The 17,979-nt window shown below is 38.7% G+C and overlaps 8 protein-coding genes across 8 annotated transcripts; 4 read left to right on the forward strand and 4 right to left on the reverse strand.

Moving 5' to 3' along the window:
* The first annotated feature begins 302 nt into the window (after positions 1–302).
* Positions 303–1,360, forward strand: LOC17893917 (non-specific lipid-transfer protein-like protein At2g13820). The gene is made up of 3 exons (XM_006299788.2): positions 303–720; positions 822–848; positions 940–1,360. Exons 1-3 carry the CDS (start codon positions 393–395, stop codon positions 1,194–1,196), a joined length of 612 nt encoding a protein of 203 aa, XP_006299850.1. The 5' UTR covers positions 303–392; the 3' UTR covers positions 1,197–1,360.
* Positions 1,361–1,396: 36 nt separating this feature from the next.
* On the reverse strand, positions 1,397–3,280 carry LOC17890805 (proteasome subunit beta type-2-A). The gene is made up of 3 exons (XM_006298513.2): positions 3,015–3,280; positions 2,798–2,921; positions 1,397–1,810 (listed from the first exon to the last, which is right to left on the reverse strand). Exons 1-3 carry the CDS (start codon positions 3,170–3,172, stop codon positions 1,478–1,480), a joined length of 615 nt encoding a protein of 204 aa, XP_006298575.1. The 5' UTR covers positions 3,173–3,280; the 3' UTR covers positions 1,397–1,477.
* Positions 3,281–3,624: 344 nt separating this feature from the next.
* Positions 3,625–5,113, forward strand: LOC17893485 (TNF receptor-associated factor homolog 1b). Its single transcript, XM_006299660.2, has 5 exons — positions 3,625–3,758; positions 4,021–4,184; positions 4,272–4,551; positions 4,672–4,838; positions 4,932–5,113. The coding sequence occupies exons 1-5, from the start codon at positions 3,625–3,627 to the stop codon at positions 5,111–5,113; spliced, it is 927 nt and encodes a 308-aa protein (XP_006299722.2).
* Positions 5,114–5,928: 815 nt separating this feature from the next.
* LOC17893651 (vicilin-like seed storage protein At3g22640) lies at positions 5,929–8,088 on the reverse strand. The gene is given in 7 exon segments (XM_006299608.2): positions 5,929–6,294; positions 6,391–6,715; positions 6,815–7,123; positions 7,265–7,345; positions 7,495–7,855; positions 7,857–7,918; positions 7,921–8,088. Coding segments are annotated over 7 exon segments (1,485 nt in total). The 5' UTR covers positions 8,074–8,088; the 3' UTR covers positions 5,929–6,100.
* Positions 8,089–9,012: 924 nt separating this feature from the next.
* Positions 9,013–10,170, forward strand: LOC17893322 (putative F-box protein At3g22650). The gene has a single exon (XM_006296684.1). The coding sequence runs from the start codon at positions 9,013–9,015 to the stop codon at positions 10,168–10,170; it is 1,158 nt and encodes a 385-aa protein (XP_006296746.1).
* Positions 10,171–10,497: 327 nt separating this feature from the next.
* Positions 10,498–12,019, reverse strand: LOC17892682 (probable rRNA-processing protein EBP2 homolog). The gene is made up of 2 exons (XM_006298170.2): positions 11,914–12,019; positions 10,498–11,560 (listed from the first exon to the last, which is right to left on the reverse strand). The coding sequence occupies exon 2, from the start codon at positions 11,558–11,560 to the stop codon at positions 10,679–10,681; it is 882 nt and encodes a 293-aa protein (XP_006298232.1). The 5' UTR covers positions 11,914–12,019; the 3' UTR covers positions 10,498–10,678.
* A 1,031-nt stretch (positions 12,020–13,050) lies between these two features.
* Positions 13,051–15,527, forward strand: LOC17892774 (ABC transporter E family member 1). Its single transcript, XM_006298972.1, has 9 exons — positions 13,051–13,153; positions 13,245–13,330; positions 13,410–13,625; positions 13,700–13,789; positions 13,869–14,173; positions 14,257–14,452; positions 14,530–14,715; positions 14,814–15,326; positions 15,408–15,527. Exons 1-9 carry the CDS (start codon positions 13,051–13,053, stop codon positions 15,525–15,527), a joined length of 1,815 nt encoding a protein of 604 aa, XP_006299034.1.
* A 322-nt stretch (positions 15,528–15,849) lies between these two features.
* LOC17893261 (pentatricopeptide repeat-containing protein At3g22670, mitochondrial) lies at positions 15,850–17,951 on the reverse strand. The gene has a single exon (XM_006297262.2). It carries the CDS (start codon positions 17,753–17,755, stop codon positions 16,049–16,051), a length of 1,707 nt encoding a protein of 568 aa, XP_006297324.1. The 5' UTR covers positions 17,756–17,951; the 3' UTR covers positions 15,850–16,048.
* Positions 17,952–17,979: the final 28 nt, after the last annotated feature.

Raw genomic sequence — 17,979 nt, forward strand, 5'->3', positions numbered from 1 at the left:
AGAGAACATGTGTATGGTGTTTGTTTTAACTCAACAGGATAGTAATGGAATCTCTTTGGTCTCTTGTTTAGTTACCAAAACAGAACAACCATGAAAGAGTGGTTCATCTAATACATTACAAGACATGTATCTACCACACTCTTCCGGTACACGTGAACGCATCCCATTGGCTAGTTCACTTCCACCAACGACCCCAGTTAACGAAGAAACGAACATGAGTTAGTTATTAGTAGTTGACCTATACTTACTCCCTTTATCTTCCCTCCATTTTCTCCAATCTATAAAACCAAATCCCACAATTGCTTCCTTTCTCATCACACATCAATCACATTACCACAAATCTTTAAACATCCAAAGAACACAATCAACAAACAAGCTTAATCTATCCAACAATGTCGAAGATTCTTGTCGTGGTGGTTGCGCTGATCGCCGTGCTAGCTTTGCCGATCCATGGTCAACAACAGCCGCTTAGCCAATGTACTCCGTCGATGATGACCACCGTGAGTCCTTGTATGAGCTTCATAACAAACAGTAGCAGTAACGGAACTTCGCCGACGTCTGATTGTTGTAACGCGCTGAGGTCTTTGACCACCGGAGGAATGGGATGTCTCTGTCTTATTGTCACTGGAACTGTTCCTTTCAATATTCCGATTAACCGCACAACCGCTGTCTCTCTTCCCCGTGCTTGTAACATGCCTAGAGTGCCTCTTCAATGCCAAGGCAAATAAAACTAAATCATTCCCTTCTAGTCATTACATTTTATATACATATTCTTGAATTAGCTATCTAATACAAGTTTTGATCTTTCCATTTGTTTACAGCCAATATTGCTCCAGCTGCTGCTCCTGGTAAACAATCAATCACATTATTATCTCAACTGATCAAATACTTAATTGTTTGGAAGATAAATTGATAAGAATTTTTCTCTTCTGGAAACAGGACCTGCTGCTACATTTGGACCATCGATGTCTCCAGGTCCAGCGACGAATCCAATTGTTCCAGAGCCGACTCCAGCAGCTCAGACACCACAGTCTGACACAACCCGACCTTTTACACCATCTGTCGACGGTGGAGCTCCGACTTCAGACGATGGAGGAAGCAGCAGTAGACCTTCTGAGACTCCTTCCTCCGCCTACGCACTCTCACCGTCTCTTCTCTTCTTCAGCATCGCCCTCGTAGCTCTCAAATTCTACTGATGATTTATTTTGTTTTTCTTTGTATTCTACCTTCTTGCTGATTTGATTTATGCATCGTGGATTACAGAAAAAAAAAAATCATTTATTTGGTCATTGCTTTGTGGATTATAGTGTTTGTTTCGAGTGAGATTTACTTTGTACTATTGAAGTAAACATATCATCAATTTTTATGGAATCGCAACACTATTGATGCTTATAGATTAAAAATGTCAAAACACTAAACTTCTTATAATCAAAAGCAAATGTCACACACCAACATATGAAACCAAACACAAACAAACTCAGACAACAGCAGTCGTGACGTCCTTTACGGACTGGCGCCAAGCATAGTCACGAGCTCCATCTTTGTCAACAATCTTGATCACAAAGTTTGGTGGCGCAATGACCAGTCTTGAACGGATCTCAAGTATGCATTTGTCGACCAGTTCAATGGCTTCTTCTACAGACATGTCGCTGCGGTAATGTCTGTCCATTGTGGAGAGAGAGAAGTAGGAGCCGTAACCAAAAGCTCCCTTGTCAACTTTGTGAAGGGTTGCAATGTAGTCGATGTAGTAAAGTGATGCACCACTCTCATTGTCATAGCCAGCCATAAGGATATTCACCGAATATGGATTCTGATTAAAAAAGCATAAAGAAAAAGCACAGAGATATCTCAATAAAATTCTCCATCAATGATAAGTAGCCAATTATAAACTAAACAGAAACATGGAAATCCAGAGCAAAGGCCATATGAGTTTATTGTTTATAGCCCTCAAGACTGTATAATGTTTGGATATCAATCCGAAAATGATAATAAATTACCCTCACATTTAACATAATCAAGTCATTCTAGCCTTGTAAAGTCTAACACAAATTGTAACAAAGCGTGAACACAAGAAACTATCAATTACAACTACCAGGAAACTTCTACAACTCTTGTAGGGATGATTTGGCTATACACTATCATCTACCACGCTTTACACGACATTCACGCACAGAACAAAAATAGTAAGTTCCTTCAAGTCCGTGATAGTCACACTACAATCCCAACAACAATAACAAAAACATTTCCTCAAATCAAATCTCCTAATTACTCTGAAGTCCAAATAAGACGAACTTAACTAAACAGTTCCAACTAATAAGTCATCTCAAAACTACTTAACACTGCCACATAGAAATGAAAATGAAACCTGAAGAGTCTATAGACTTCAAGAATCAAAGACCCATTAGCTATCAGCAACCTTAACGTAAACATAACCACAGCATCATATAGGGTAGCTTCAATTCATTAACATAGAACAGCAATCAAATAAGTCATCTCAGAACTACCTAACACTGCCACATAGAAATGGAAGTGAAACCTGAAGAGACCATGGACTTCAAGAAACAAAGAACCATTGGCTATCAGAACCTTAGTGTAATCATAACCACAGCATCACATAGGGTAGCTTTAATTCAATTCACATAGAACAGCAATCGAACTCAATCCCCGATGTAAAATGTAATCAAGATAAACCTGCTTTACAATACTACTCTCACCACTTCAAAATTGCTTCATCATTCAAACTATCTCCAGATTATCCCCAAAGTTTAACACATGCACATAAGGCAAAAGCATTTACCTTCCTCAACGCAGTAGCGAGCTCTCCCCGAGTAAAATTCGCAGCAGCAGCAGTAGTCAAAGGGATTCCATTTCTGAATTTGTACAAGGAAACATTCTTCTGAACGTACTCCGTAAACTGAACCCTAATCAAACCCAATAGCGAAACCAGCTCAAATTACTGTATCCACCGCTAAATTATAAAAAGCGAAGAACAGTATCGGAGGAGAAAATTTTACCTATCACCAGGCTCGCCACTAGCAGCGACAAGCTTGTGAGAGTCGAGTACCATGATCTTGTCTTCGTTGTTTTTGTGAAGAAGGATACTGTGAACCGCCGATGTATCAGCAGCAACGATGGCGAATCCATTCCCAACAAGACCAAATACGCACTCCATAATTGAATTCTTCTACAGATCTGTTCGTCTCAGGACTCCGATCCCGATTTGATTCTCTCCGGCGTATGTGAGAGAGTGATTTAAAAGCGTCTTGGAGAACAAGCCTTCTTCTAACTCTTACGGAGAAGAAGAAGACGAAGGAAGGTGATTTGGTAAAATTCACGAGATTGTCAGGGGTATTTTAGTCATATCAAAACAAAACACGAGCTTTGAATAAAATGGGCCTTTCATTACAAAGGCCCATCATGATTTTTTCTTATTTCTCCTCTCTCATCAGTAAAATGGGCCTCGAAACCTATTCACACTAGGAAAAGGAAAAGGAAACAAACAAACAAAGACTCTTTTTGCTTATATATATAATCGTGTGATAAAGATCTTTGTCTCTATTTATATCAAGCAAGTCAGAACGTGGACAACAGATAGATAATTCAAGCCTAGTAACAGATTCTACAATGACTAATAACACGTCCCTATGTCGTCCTCCTTGTACCTATACCATGAAGATCCAAAGCCTCTCTCAACTCAAGAAACTCTTCCCTAAATCCGAATACAAATCCGCTACTTTCTCTTCCGGCAAATACAACTGGTACTCGTAACTGAATATACTAAAACCTTTTATTTCCTTTTTAAGAAAGTAGTATCCCCCAAGTACCAAGATCTTTTGGCAAAAGCCTAGACAAAACTATATACCCTGTTGAGCTTTATATCTATATATTTTCTGCTTTATCTAAGGTTCTTATATCTGGTTTGTTCATCCCGTAAATCGGTTTTTGATATATAAAAATCCTGAAATTTTATTAAAATTATTATAGTACATGCTAATATATATATGTTATTCATATATTCAGGAAACTAGTTATATACCCAACAGGAAACGAGAAGGACAATGGGAACGGGTTTCTTTCAATGTATGTCGAGTTAGATACGACCAGCCCTACGGCGTCCACTGTGTTTGCATATTTCACCTTCTTCGTCTACAATAAGAAAGAAAACAAATATTTTACTATTCAAGGTTCGTACTTTCATATATACCGTTGTGATGTGTGTGTGTGTGTGTGTGTGTGTGTGTATATTAATGAAATATATGTATCATATTCAGATGTTGAAGGGAAGCAGTTCAATGCAATAAGACCGGTGTGGGGATTTGCGCAAGTGCTTCCGCTTGATACATTCAATGATCCTAAAAACGGATATGTGTTCGAGGGAGATCAATGTGAGTTTGGTGTTGATGTGATGGCTCCACTTACCAATTGGGAAGTTGTCTCTTTCCCTAAGAAACCCCTTAATCCTAAGTTTTCTTGGACTGTCAACAAATTCTCTAAGTTGAAAGAGCATTGCTACACATCAGACAAGTTCTCTATGGGAGGAGGAAAGAACTGGTAACTAATCAAATCCATATAAAATTACTACGCTTTTGTAATCTTGAATAACATCCACGACTTTGTGTGTGTTTGCTAAGTGATAAGTAATAACAACCATTAATTGTAATGTTTTTGTAGGGTTATAAAGTTGTATCCCAAGGGCTACTCTACAACATATTCCAAATTCTTGTCCATCTTTGTGTCTCTACCTGATGGTGGAACAATGAAGGCAGGTGAGAAGTATCACGCGCGAGGGGATTGTCGACTTCTTGACCCATTTGGAAACGATCACATGTCAGGAAAGGGTAAAGCTCTTTTACCTAGATATATTCACCACTTGATGAGATTAATATACTTATAAGATACTTCATTAGAGATTACTTTATGTTTTATTGCAGTTGACAACATATTCAGTTACACGACTTCAAGTCAAGCTTCAAGTCAGACTTCAAGTCAAGATTGGGGTTGGACTCAATATATCTCTTTAGATAAACTTCGCAAGGCTTACTTGGGGAAAGATGACTCTTTGACTATAGAGATTGAATTGGAAGTTTTTTTGACCACCACATCCTCTCCATGAAGATATACAACACACCATTAGTTAGTTTTCATATTTCAGTTATTGAACGTTACTCTTCTTCTTCTTTTTTTTCTTATTGACTATGTTAATTTTTTAGATTTTATGTTTTTCCTTGCTTAAATTACTTGGTTCATGTTTCGGTTTAGTTTTGTTCTTGTTCTTTTTAAATATATTTTTTCATAAATAGGCTCAAAGTTGGAATAGTTTTGGCTCGTGAATCCAAATTTCTAAACTATCAATCAAACACACATAAAAAGAGAGTTCTGTTGTTCTAATATGTTATCCAATATTTTCTAGATTGGTGGTTTTTACTCGAGTAAATGACTTCTATCTAACATTATTGGATACGAAAATGTATGTCGTGATGAGTATAACAAAAGTATTTTGAATGGAGAGCTTGACAACTTAAGTGTGAAATCTCGAGGTTTTAGGAACCAAAATTTTTGGAAATCTGGTTGTCGATGATACAACCCTTGCAAGGTGTGGTTCTAAAAATAAACATGTATTGATTTACACATGGAATGTAGATCCGAATTTTTTTTATCTTAATAAGGGTTATTGGTTCATGGAATTTAATAACTTTAGAAATCCAAACAAAAATCATATATTATTTTTTTAAAAATCATAACATATAAATTGTATAATTTATAAATACTTGTTAAACCCCTATGTCAATCGTTTAGTTAAAATCGTAAGAGTTTTTTTTTGTTTGTAAGTAAAATTGTTATAAATTTTGGGATCTTATTTAATGTTAATTTTTCTGACTTGTTCACTTGTTTTTTTTTTTTTTTTTTTTTTTGAATAGATTCACACCATAACCAAACCTTCCGGTTATATTATTTATCAAACAGAGCCGTCCAAGAGCTATTTACAACTCAAGAAACCTCGGTAGACAGAACTTACAAAGCGTCACCGTACTCTTTTTTTTATTACGTAGTCAAGAGATTTATCAAACGTTTCTTTTTCTTAGAACCTCTGAACGCATTTTCAAAAACCGGCGAAGCTGAAGATTGATTGGAACGATGGCTCACGTTTTTCTTGGGTTTGTTGATGGCTACGAGTCGTAGGTGCAAAGTATGAATAGTTTTGGCTCGTGAACAGTTTCTCCGCCATTTTACTTCCTACACTGAACGTGACTTTAGTCGCCACAGTGTCAAGGTTGCTCAACATATTCTCTTCCCCTAAAACACAACCACACTCGAGTTACCTTTTGAGAGAGGGACACTCCAAGAATACCAAAACCCATTTATTAGAAAAGAAAAAAACCCTTTCTTTACCTGCAAGGAACGTTCTTGTGCAGTTGGATGCATGGATACCAAACCCTACTGAGACAAAGTTCTCGTCGTGTGAGACTAAAGTGACTGGATGACCTGCCGGAATGATAAAGACGTCGCCTTTGCACACTCTTGAGACAATCTTGTGTACTTGTCCACTCATATCTTCTTCTTGTTCTTCCCCTCCTTGTTCAGGCCACAATTGTTGTTGTTGTTGCTTCTCTCCTTGGGATGTATACGGAGAAGCCATCTCATAGCGAGCACAACCATTCTCCACGAAGGTAACAAAAGTTGTCCTAGAGTTATAGTGAGGAAGGAACAAGGAACCCTGCATATTCCACAAACCGTATCACATATTAGCTAGTTATTAACCATTGGCTCCTATCAAACAATAGTTAGATAAAGATTAGTTGATTTTGTATAAGACCTGTTTCATGTTGACCCAAGCGACGGAAATGTGAAGGTCTTGTAGTTGATCAAAACTCTCAGGATGTGCCTCGTGGAAATGACCAAAGTCGTTGGTGTATGTTTCAACTGAATCGTGTTTAAAGATATTGAAAGGGTTCCACTTCGTGTTCGTGTCTTTGTGCTTGGACTTTTTTTCTTTGTGTTTGTTTGAAGGAGAAGTAGCGCCTTCGGTAAGTTCTTTGATCTGGTCTGGTGAAATTCTCCGCATAATCCCTTGTCCCATTTGTTGTGAGCCAAAAAATACTCTCCCTACCAACTCTTCCGGTATCTATACATTTAACAATAATTATTAGAAAAAACTTGGTCACCACAAACTTGACTTGATCCTTACTAAATACAAAAGCTACTCTAGACTCATATATACATGCTGAATATTTAAAAAGATGAAGAAGTTAATTAAGAAGCATACGTTGAAACTCGCAGAGAGGACTTCTTTGCTAAACCCTGTGAAGTAGGATTGTTGAAACTGGGATCGAGCAGGGAAGTAATCCTGGAACAAATCAAGACAAAACCAACATTACTAACACAACCTATATAGTACACTGTCTTGGTCAAACATGGTAAAAAAATGTAACATTATTATTAATTGTGAAAAAAATAATTTAATAGCTAGGAATGATTAAAATTAATAAAGTGGACCTTGAACTGGCCAGGATTGTTGACGGGGACCATGATCTTCGCGAAACGAAGAGGAACGGTCTGGTTAGTGTTGGTGGCAAAGTGGGTGACGCCGGAAGGGAGTCTCACCACATCACCTTTGGTTACTTGGAACGATTCTTTTGTTTTGTCCGTCACATACTCAACCACTCCTTGGCCTTGTAGTATTATCACCACGAAATCAGCATCCAAATGGTGAGGCACAAGGAAAGTGTTTGGCTCCATCTCAAACAACGCGAATCTGTAGTTTCCAATCCCACGGAAGAGATTTGGTGCGCGTTTTGTGAACTTAGGCAATATTTTCACGAACCCTTCATTTGATTGGAACCAATTCTTGAAACTGGTAAGGAAACGAGGTCGTTGACTCTTCCTCCCATCCCTCGCCTGAGCCGCCCCCGGGACGACGGCCAGGACTACGGCGAGGATACGGCGAGGAACATCTTGTTCCTCTTGCTGCGGTGGTTCGAACTCTTCAAACTCCACATGGAAGGCCAAGCAATGGACGAAAGCTATGGAGATGAGAAGGAGAAGTGTTATGATTAGTTTCTTGGTCATTGTCATTTTTGTTGTTGATGTGTGTGTGTAAATAATGGATTGTTTTTTTGTTTATATAGTAAGGAGACATTGACATGCAAGGTGACGAGTGTTCTTAACGCACTAAAGCCACGATTGGACACAATCCAGACGTTTATCCCAACACAAGGAAATAATAAATGGAGATCAACATTCAATGAGATCTAGAAGTTAGTATAGAAATCAATGACCAGTTTTAATGATGCAAATTGTAAAATTTAATCAAATACAATTTTTTTTTAAAATTATCTAATAGAATTGGCTCTTGTTTTTGGATTTTGGAGATTCATGTATGTTTTTAACATTTAAGATTTTGTATCTAATTATAATTATGTATAAGTTGATGTAGAAATTTGAATGTTGACATGTAACAGCTGATATGGATAACACTTAGGTGGACCGTGGACGTGGTACGTCCGATAAGTACGAAGGTGGATCTTGATTCTCAGTGATGTTACGTGTCTCATCACCAAGTTTTGTTCCACTTCAAATGGCATGACTAAGACACTCATCACACTTACTTTTGTCTCGTTCTTTATTTCTAGCATCACGTGATCATCATAGGCTTCTCTGATTCACATACCTTTATGTCGCAACTCGCAACAAGCTTGGTTTGAAACAAAAACTCTTGTAAAGTTAGTAGTAAACAATTCTAGACGTAAAAAGAGAAATATTTAGAGATTTACTTTGCTTGTTATTACATTCTTCAATATTAACCTCAAATCAAACTCGGAAAAATGGGGAAACTTGTCAACCATATACGAAAAAGCCATTCACGTCACATAATTTAATGCAAAAACTAGAGGTAATGTTTAATTGTTGTTTATAAACCAACCAAACCATTCACGACGTCGTATATATAAGAAACGAGATCGATCACTATTTTTGTTATTTGTAAATTTGTTTTCTTTTTTTCTCAAATTTTGCATGGCTTCTTCATCTGAACGTTCGTTGCTTCCTATTGATATAATAGAAGATATCTTTTGTAGGATTCCAGTAGAATATTTGACGCAATTCAAACTGACGTGCAGACAATGGCATGCACTCTTGAAGGACAAGAGATTCATTTACAAACACTTGGATCTTTTCCAAGATCAAGAACGTTTCATGAGAATCGATCATACGGTTCAGATCATCGATCCGGTGAACGTAGCTCGCTCATCTTCACCAGTTCCGGACGTGTTTCACGATGTAGCTCAAATCTCAGCTATGGTCCATTGTGATGGATTGTTGTTATGTAGATGCAAGAACATGAGTTCAAGAGGCTGCAAACTCGTAGTTTGGAACCCGTTCTTGAACCGAGTCAAATGGATCGAGCCAATGGATTTTTATTCGAGTAATGACTTCTACGGTATTGGATATGACAGTGTATGTCGTGATGAGTACAAAGTTTTAAGGATTTTCGATGGAGAGCTTGATGAAGATGAGAGTGAAATCGCGGGATCTTGTGAACCAAAGATTCAGATTTATGACTTTAAATCTGATTCGTGGAGACTTGTTGATGATACTACTTTGGATTGGTCTATAGATCCGCCTTGCAAAGGTGTGTCTGTGATAGGAAACATGTATTGGGTTGCACATTGGAACAATAGACCCGAACTTTTCATCCAAAGTTTCGATTTCTCGACAGAGACATTTAAAGTCGTTAGCGATCTTCCATTTGAGTGTGATGTGTTAGATATAGCAGCCTTATCGAGTTTCCGAGGAGAAAGCCTATCTTTGTTATATCAGCATGAAGAAACAATGAAGATCGAGGTTTGGATCACAAACACTTTAAGCGATGAGGTTGTCTCGTGGACCAAGTACTTAGACGTGAGTGGTTTCGATCTCCCGACATTACATACCGATAAAGATCTCGCACATCCAAGTTATATCATTGACACGAATGATAGTATCATGGTATGGTGTGAGGAGAGGACTGAAGATGAAACAAATGATGTATGCGTTAGCGTTTGCAAGATTAGTAAAGATGGGACAGTTGAGAAACAAGTTGATGCGGGACGATGTGATGTGTGTGGCGATGATGATAGGCCTTTTGTCTGCCGTTATGTATATGTTCCAAGTCTAGTTCCGGTTCCGGAATAGAACTTGTGGGGAGGGTGCTACTAGTTGTTTCAGGATATTTTATGTTCTAAGCTTTGTTTTTCATGTATTTAGTCATATTTGTTTCAAGTATTAAACTATGAGACTACATAGTCTATAAATGTTTCACTGTTGAAACATTTAAAAGCATAGTTCTTTTTGAGGAGCTAGTCTTACTATTGTGATCTTGAAAGGACTAGGTTTGGTTCAGAATTTGTGGGTGTTGTTGGAAATTTCTATGAGGAAAAAGTGGGTTTGGAAATTAGAACCCTATGTTACTATAGTAGCTGAATACTTACTGCCAGATAAGTTCTATCTAACTCTCGAGTCTTTTAAAACACAAGGGACTTTGTTAATTCAAGTAATCATCACTAGTACAAAATTGTAGGTAAAGATATTGGTTCTAAATCCCTTAACACAGGGTTTCCAAAACAAAATACATGTTCTTAACACAAAGAAGAAGACAAATAGTTTATAGTAGTTTTGAAGTGGGTTTAGATGATCAAACCTTCTACCTCTTCTGCCTCTTGTTTCCGCTGGCTTTTCCACCACGAAATCCGCCTTTGAAATCATTTGTTGTCTCTGCTGTGTTCTGCTTGCTCAAACCCTTCCTACCACCATGACCAAACTTGGAATCCCGAAACTCCCTCTTCTTGTTGTTCATCCTCGAAGTAGGCTTTCCTTTGCCTCCTGATCGATCACCGGGAGACACACCTGGTCTTTTCTTACCTCCTCCCCTCTGGAAACTCTTTCCACTTTCAAAATCAAGTTCAGGCTCACCAGCTTTATCACTAAAACCGCTCTGCTGCCTCTGTTTCCTCCACTTCTTCACAGACTCAATATCATCCTTCTTCTGCTTCGCACGTTCCTTCATCTTCTGAGACTGTACCTCCTTAGCCATTCTCTTATTATCCCTAGCCTTCCTCCTCTCTTCAGACTCCTCCATCTGTTTCTTCTCGTGCAATAGCCGAGACTTCACTTTCTCCATATGAGTATCAGATTTCACCATCTCCGCATAGTAATTCGCAGGCCTGAGGAAAAGCAAATTCATATCTTCGAATTTCGCATACCCTTCTCTTGTCCCTTGAAGAGCTTGATTGTAGAGAGCCGACTCCCTCGCAAGGTCATCGTTCACATCTACAGCTTGTCCCAGGTCAATGTCAAGCGTAAGCTTATGAATCCAATCAACATCTTCAGGCCAACTAATATCTTGAAGTTTATCAAGCAACCCAGCTCTGTTGTATACAGCAGTCTTGGTAGGCTCAGCCAATTTCTCTGTTATCTCGTTCTCTGTTTCTGAATCCGAAAGAGATTCTGCTTCAGAGTCAGTCTCTACATCCTCATCAATCATGTTCATCTCATCATCTGATACTATATCCTCTTCAAACGACATCTACTCACAAGTCAATCAAAAGCAAACACAATTAGGTTCAGAGAGATACGTAATTAACAACAAAACTCGATTCAGAATCAAAAGATTCAAACTTTTCAGCATTTGGGTAAAAAGGAATAAACTTGGCGAGTCCCAGAAACTAGGGTTTATATAGCACCAACACTACGAACGACTCACTAAATGGTTCCGTTACCTTCTATATAGCAATAAAGTTCGATTCTTTATCTAAGGACAGACGATTATAACCGTGAACAAAATTAGGGTTTAACAATTTATTATACTTGGAGATTCCGAAGACGATGAACACTGAGATTGATACAAAACCTTTGAGAAAGGAATAGAAGGAAACTTACAGTTAACTACGGAGAGGATTGAAGAAGCAAAGCTTGAGAAGGGTTTTAGAGAGAGGTAGAAGAGAGATAGTAAACGCCGGCGCAAAGATGAAGAAGAAGAAGAAGAAGAGGCAAAGTTTTAAAGGGTTCTGTTTTGTAACTAAAACCCTTTCCTGCTTTAACCATACCGGAAATTTCACTAAACCGGGTACAATTATCTCTTGATTGGTTTCGATTACTCATATAATAAACCGGAACGTACCGGATCCTTGAGATATATCAAGCAAAAAAAGGGAATTCAAGAAGAAGACTAAGAAGAAGCGTTGGGTTGTGTGAGTTTAGTCACAACAATCATGTTAAGAGGTGATCATTAGGCTTGTTGGACTAATAATAAGAAAGAGTGTTGTATTGGTTAATGCCTAGCTAAAGGTTAGAGTTGTTTTTAACACTTCTTGTAAAAGTAGTCTAAAATTTTAGAGACAAGGACTAATAGTTGTCAAGTCTAGAGCTGAGTAATTGAGTTATATCAAGCAGAGTATGTGTGTGTGTGGTGTGGTAAGAAGATTAATCCTTGAGATCAATGTTATCAAATTCAGTTTCCCTATCTCTCTACTAAGTTACTATACGTTTTGTGTTAGAAAATATACAAAACAGAGGAGAGAAAGAAGGGAACAACGTTTTCTTTGTTTCAACAGAGGAGAGTAACGAAACAGAGAGACTAGAGAGACTAAACAATGAGCTATAGAACTTAGCATTAGGAATACACCCGTCTTCTCTCATCTTCTCATAGACTCCTAAAGCTTCAGCTACTTGTTTAGATTTGCCCAAACCCTTCTCCACCTATGAGCACGAAGTCACAACTTTTACTTTACTTTTTTTTTGTTTTTGTTTTCATATATTGAATTTGGTATGTTTGTCAGCGGGTGTAACTTATGACAAAAGAAAATATTTATTTAAATAAAATACTTTGAAGAGAAGTAGAGAACCAAAGAAAAAGAAAGAAGACAGAGTAAAACCCTAAACCCTAATCTGCCGATCATCCATCTTTCTCATTACTCTCTTCCTGAGATCTTCTCATCTCCGAGCTTAGCTTCGTTCTGCGCTTATACTGGTTAAGCTATACATACTTTTCACGTTTTCATACCTTGCAGTTGCGTGATGGCAGATCGATTGGCGCGTATTGCTATATTGAATAATGACAGGTGCAAGCCGAATAAATGCCGACAGGAGTGCAAGAAGAGCTGTCCTGTTGTCAAGACCGGTACTTACTTGCTCTCTCCGCGTTTCAATTCTCTCACTAACCTCTCTGTGGGAACATGGAGTGCCTCACACGGTTTGTTTTCTCTTTATAGGAAAGCTTTGTATCGAGGTGACACCAGCATCCAAGGCTGCTTTCTTATCAGAGGAGCTGTGTATAGGATGTGGCATCTGTGTGAAGGTACTTATTTGGGTTACAACACATTCATTCATGTAGGACACACTAATTAAGTGAGATTCATTGTTTTGCACAACTGCAGAAGTGCCCTTTTGGAGCTATTCAGATTGTCAATCTTCCCAAGGACTTGGAGAAAGATACAATCTACCGCTACAGAGGAAACTCCTTCAAATTGCACAGGCTTCCAGTTCCAAGGCCAGGACAAGTCCTAGGTTTGGTTGGAAAAAACGGTATTGGTAAATCAACTGCTCTCAAAATCTTGGCTGGATTAGTCAAACCAAATCTTGGCAGATACGAGGTAACTGTAGTCCTTTATGTAACTGATATAATGTTATGACATTGTTCTACTACTTACCTTACCATGTTGGGCAGAATCCTCCGCCTTGGCAGGAGATTTTGAATCACTTCCGCGGGTCAGAACTTCAAAGCTATTTCACCAGACTCTTAGAAGAGAATCTAAAGGTAACTAGGGTGTAAAGATGTTGATATCTTGATATTTATTCCTCCTAAGGAAGCAGTGAGTCTAACGGATGCATGACAGGCCGTTACGAAGCCACAAGATTTAGAAGATATAAGAAGATATGCTCCAGGAAAGCTTGGGGAGACACTTGAGAAGATGGACGAGAAAGGATTGATGGCTGAGGTTTGTGCTGATTTGGAGTTGAACAAGATCCTTGAGCGTGAAGCAACAGATATATCTGGTGGAGAGCTACAGAGGTTTGCGATTGCTTCAGTTTTCCTGAAGAAGGCAGTTATATACATGTTTGATGAACCATCCAGTTACCTGGATGTGAGACAAAGAGTCAAAGCTGCTCAAGTTATACGCTCGCTCCTCAGATATGACAAGTCCGACTCTATCATCATATTCATATACTCTGTTTTTATTTGAGCATATATATATATACTTATGGCATTGTGTTTTGTTGCAGCTATATAATTGTGGTGGAGCATGACCTCAGCGTCCTTGACTATTTGTCGGATTTCGTTTGCTGTTTGTATGGAAAGCCGACAGCATATGGTGTCGTGACTCTTCCCTTTTCTGTTAGAGAAGGTATCAACGTGTTCTTGTCCGGCTTTATCCCCACAGAGAACTTGCGTTTCAGGGATGAATCTCTGACCTTCAAGGTACGTAAATAAAAAATGATCAGTCTATGTGTTTTGTGAATAGTGACTGATCATTGTTTGTTTTGTTTCTCTCCAAGGTTTCTGATACTCCACAAGAGAGCGGTGGGGAAGTGAAGTCTTACGCAAGATACAAATACCCAAAAATGAGTAAAAAGATTGGAGATTTCAATCTGGATGTGATGGAAGGGGAGTTCACTGACTCTCAGATTATTGTAATGCTTGGGGAGAACGGTACAGGGAAAACAACCTTCATCAAGATGCTGGTAGCTAGAGTTCCTCTGTCTCCTTTGTATTTTCACTCTCTCCATTGTAGTTGTGGTTAATACTTTGAAGTAATGAAACTTTGTTTTCTTATGCAAAGGCAGGTGCATTCCCACGTGAAGAAGGTGTAGAAGAATCAGATATGCCAGAGTTTAATGTATCATACAAACCGCAAGGGATTTATTCGAAGCGCGTGTGTACTGTGAGACAGTCGCTGCTTAACAAGATTCCTGATGCATATGTGCAACCTCAGTTTGTGTCGGATGTAGTGAAGCCACTTCAGATTGAGCAGCTCTTGGATAAACAGATAAGCAACCTCTCTGGTGGAGAGATGCAGAGGGTTGCCATAACTCTATGCCTCGGGAAACCTGCAGATATCTATCTGATTGATGAGCCAAGTGCGTATCTTGACTCTGAGCAAAGGATCACAGCTTCAAAGGTCATTAAACGGTTCATCTTACACGCCAAGAAAACCGCCTTTATTGTGGAGCATGACTTCATAATGGCGACCTATCTTGCGGACAAAGTCATCGTTTATGAAGGACAGCCTGCTCTCAAGTGTACTGCTCACTCTCCACAGTCGCTCCTAACCGGAATGAACCTTTTCTTATCGGTAACTAAAAACACTTTTTTCGTGTTTGTTATCTATCGATTCCTTTAGAAACTTGAATTAAAACTTGTTGACCTTTTGCAGCACCTCAACATCACATTCAGACGTGATCCGACTAACTTCAGGCCAAGGATCAACAAATTAGATTCCACCAAGGACAGGGAGCAAAAGGTTGCAGGATCATACTACTTCTTAGACGACTAACTTGTATAAATGCCAAAATTTGTTGTTGTTTTGTATTACAATGCTAGGCTAGCTAGTATTTAAGACTGAAGCAGTTCCTATTCTGCTTTCTCTAGTTTTTGGGTCATTTATACCGATTTAATGTAACCGGTTTAACCGTGTTTTGTGTCACTTTGCATGAAGTCAATCATATGTCATAGTTTTGGAGAACCAAACAAGATACCTGCAAACTGGTATGGAAGTTTTTTCACTCATACCTGCAAACTGGAAGTCTTTGCAATTTAGACATGGAAGTCTTTCCACTCGTTCTCATACCTGCTAACTGGTTCAAGAATGTAAAAACTATTCAAAAATTTGTCATCCATTGATTTGTTTCATCAAACATACATAATCATGTGAATTCATTTCATATCAGTAAGGTAGGAGCATGGTTTGTGATCTAACAGACTAACAGAGTATATGATTATCATTCCACAGAAAAGAAAACAAAACTTTGAGCCATGGCTCCAAACTCTAATAATGGCTCCAAACTCTAATAATCTCTACGCAACAACAGATAAAGGACTGCCTAAATCTGTCATAGTTTTCGACTGAACCAAACTCTGGATCTTAAGTTTTGCTTCTGCCATATTTTTCTTCTCAAGCTCCTCCACCAACATTTTGCAAGTGCTATCTCTAGGAACCATTCCTTTCCGCACCGCTTCCTCGAAGAACAAGCAAGCTTCTTCAACTTTCCCGCTCATACACAATCCTCTAATGAGAAGGATATATGTCGACACATCGATGCTGACATCGTTTTTCACCATGTGATGCAACAGGATTCCAAGTAGCTTCATCTTCTTCTTTTGGCAACACATCTTCAGTAATGGAGCGTAAGTCTCAACGTTTGGACTGCAAGATTCCTCTTCTTCATCCACCATCCTTTTAAGCAAACGCAAGGCCATCTCATCTCGAGAATGATGAAGGGCTGCAGAAATCATGGTATTGTAGACTAAAACATCACGAGAAACTCCTTGATTCGTCATGTCCTCAAATATCTCAGATGCGTCCTTAAACCTACCAGTCTTTGACAGAATATGTATCAATGAGCTATAAAACTTAGCATCAGGAACACACCCGTCTTCTTTCATCTTCTCATAAACTCCTAAAGCTTCAGTTACTTGTTTAGATTTTCCCAAAGAATGCATCACGATCGTATAAGTCACAACATTAGGTTTACTCCCATTCTCTCTCATTTTCTCCAATATCTCATTAACTCTCCTAAAATCTCCTTCCCTACAATAAGCCTCTACAAAGCTTGTGTACGTAACAACATCAGGAGTAAACTCAGTAACCTTCATCAAATCCATCATTGTCCTAGCATCATCAAATTTCCGAGCTTTACAAAACCCGTGAATTAAAATGTTGAATGTCCGAGCATCCGGCTTGATTGTATCGAAAAGCTTCAGAAACACTTCATGAGCATGCTCTATACTGTTCTCTTTAACAAGTGCATCCATCAAACTGTTCATAGCAATAGTATCTGTTTTAACACCATAACTCTTCTCCATCCCTAAAAACGCCTCAACAGCTTCACTATATTTCCCAGATTTCGCCAATCTCCTCATTACCTTACTCATCGTATCAAGCGTAACAAGCCCAGATTCATCACTCTTCTTCATCATCTCATCAACTAATTCCCACATCAAATCAAAGTTCCTACATTTCCCCAACACATCAACCATTGCGTTATAACTCTTCGCTGAATGCCTATAACCTGTTTGCGAATTTGCCCAAATGAAAAACCCGTAAGCTTTATTCCACCCATTACTAAACCTTCTCAGAACTTGCAAAACCAAACTCTCTGTAACCACTACATCACATCCACTCAACTCTTTAACAACATCCCCATGAGACGCGTCCTTCTTATTCAAAAATTCGCAGACTTTCTCAATATCTTCCACTGGTTTCTTCACCACATTACCCTCTGAGACTTGTTCACGACTAAACTTCTGACTCTCAACCCAATTCGCCAAAGATGGGATAACGAAATCTTCATCGTCTTCGGGAACCAAACTCGAAGAAGAAGAAGAAGGCTTGTTTGATAAGAAGTCTCTGATCCAAGACGGAAGCTCCGGCGACTCTGCGGCAACAACCGTCGACTCCTCAGTGTTAGAGAAAGCGTTGTTCGTCACCAAAAACCTCCGTTCGAAGACTCTCCGAGGTAAAGTATACGAAACAAGCTTACTAATTCTAACCCTACTGAGCATTTTTGTTCCGTTTGAAATCAGACGCAGATTTGTCTCTGTTTTTGTTCCGATCAAACTTCAAAGTTGGAATCTTTTAGACCTAAAGCTTGCTGCTTTGCGTCGGGTCGGGTACGAGTCAAAGGAATAAACCCGGTTCGAATCATTTGAGCAGGCCCGGTTCGATTTTATTCAATTTTAATTTTTAGATATCTGGTTTAAACCCCACAAATGACTAGTGACGATTT

This window comes from Capsella rubella, unplaced genomic scaffold (genome assembly GCF_000375325.1).
Source record: "Capsella rubella cultivar Monte Gargano unplaced genomic scaffold, Caprub1_0 scaffold_3, whole genome shotgun sequence".
Lineage (NCBI taxonomy): Eukaryota > Viridiplantae > Streptophyta > Magnoliopsida > Brassicales > Brassicaceae > Capsella > Capsella rubella.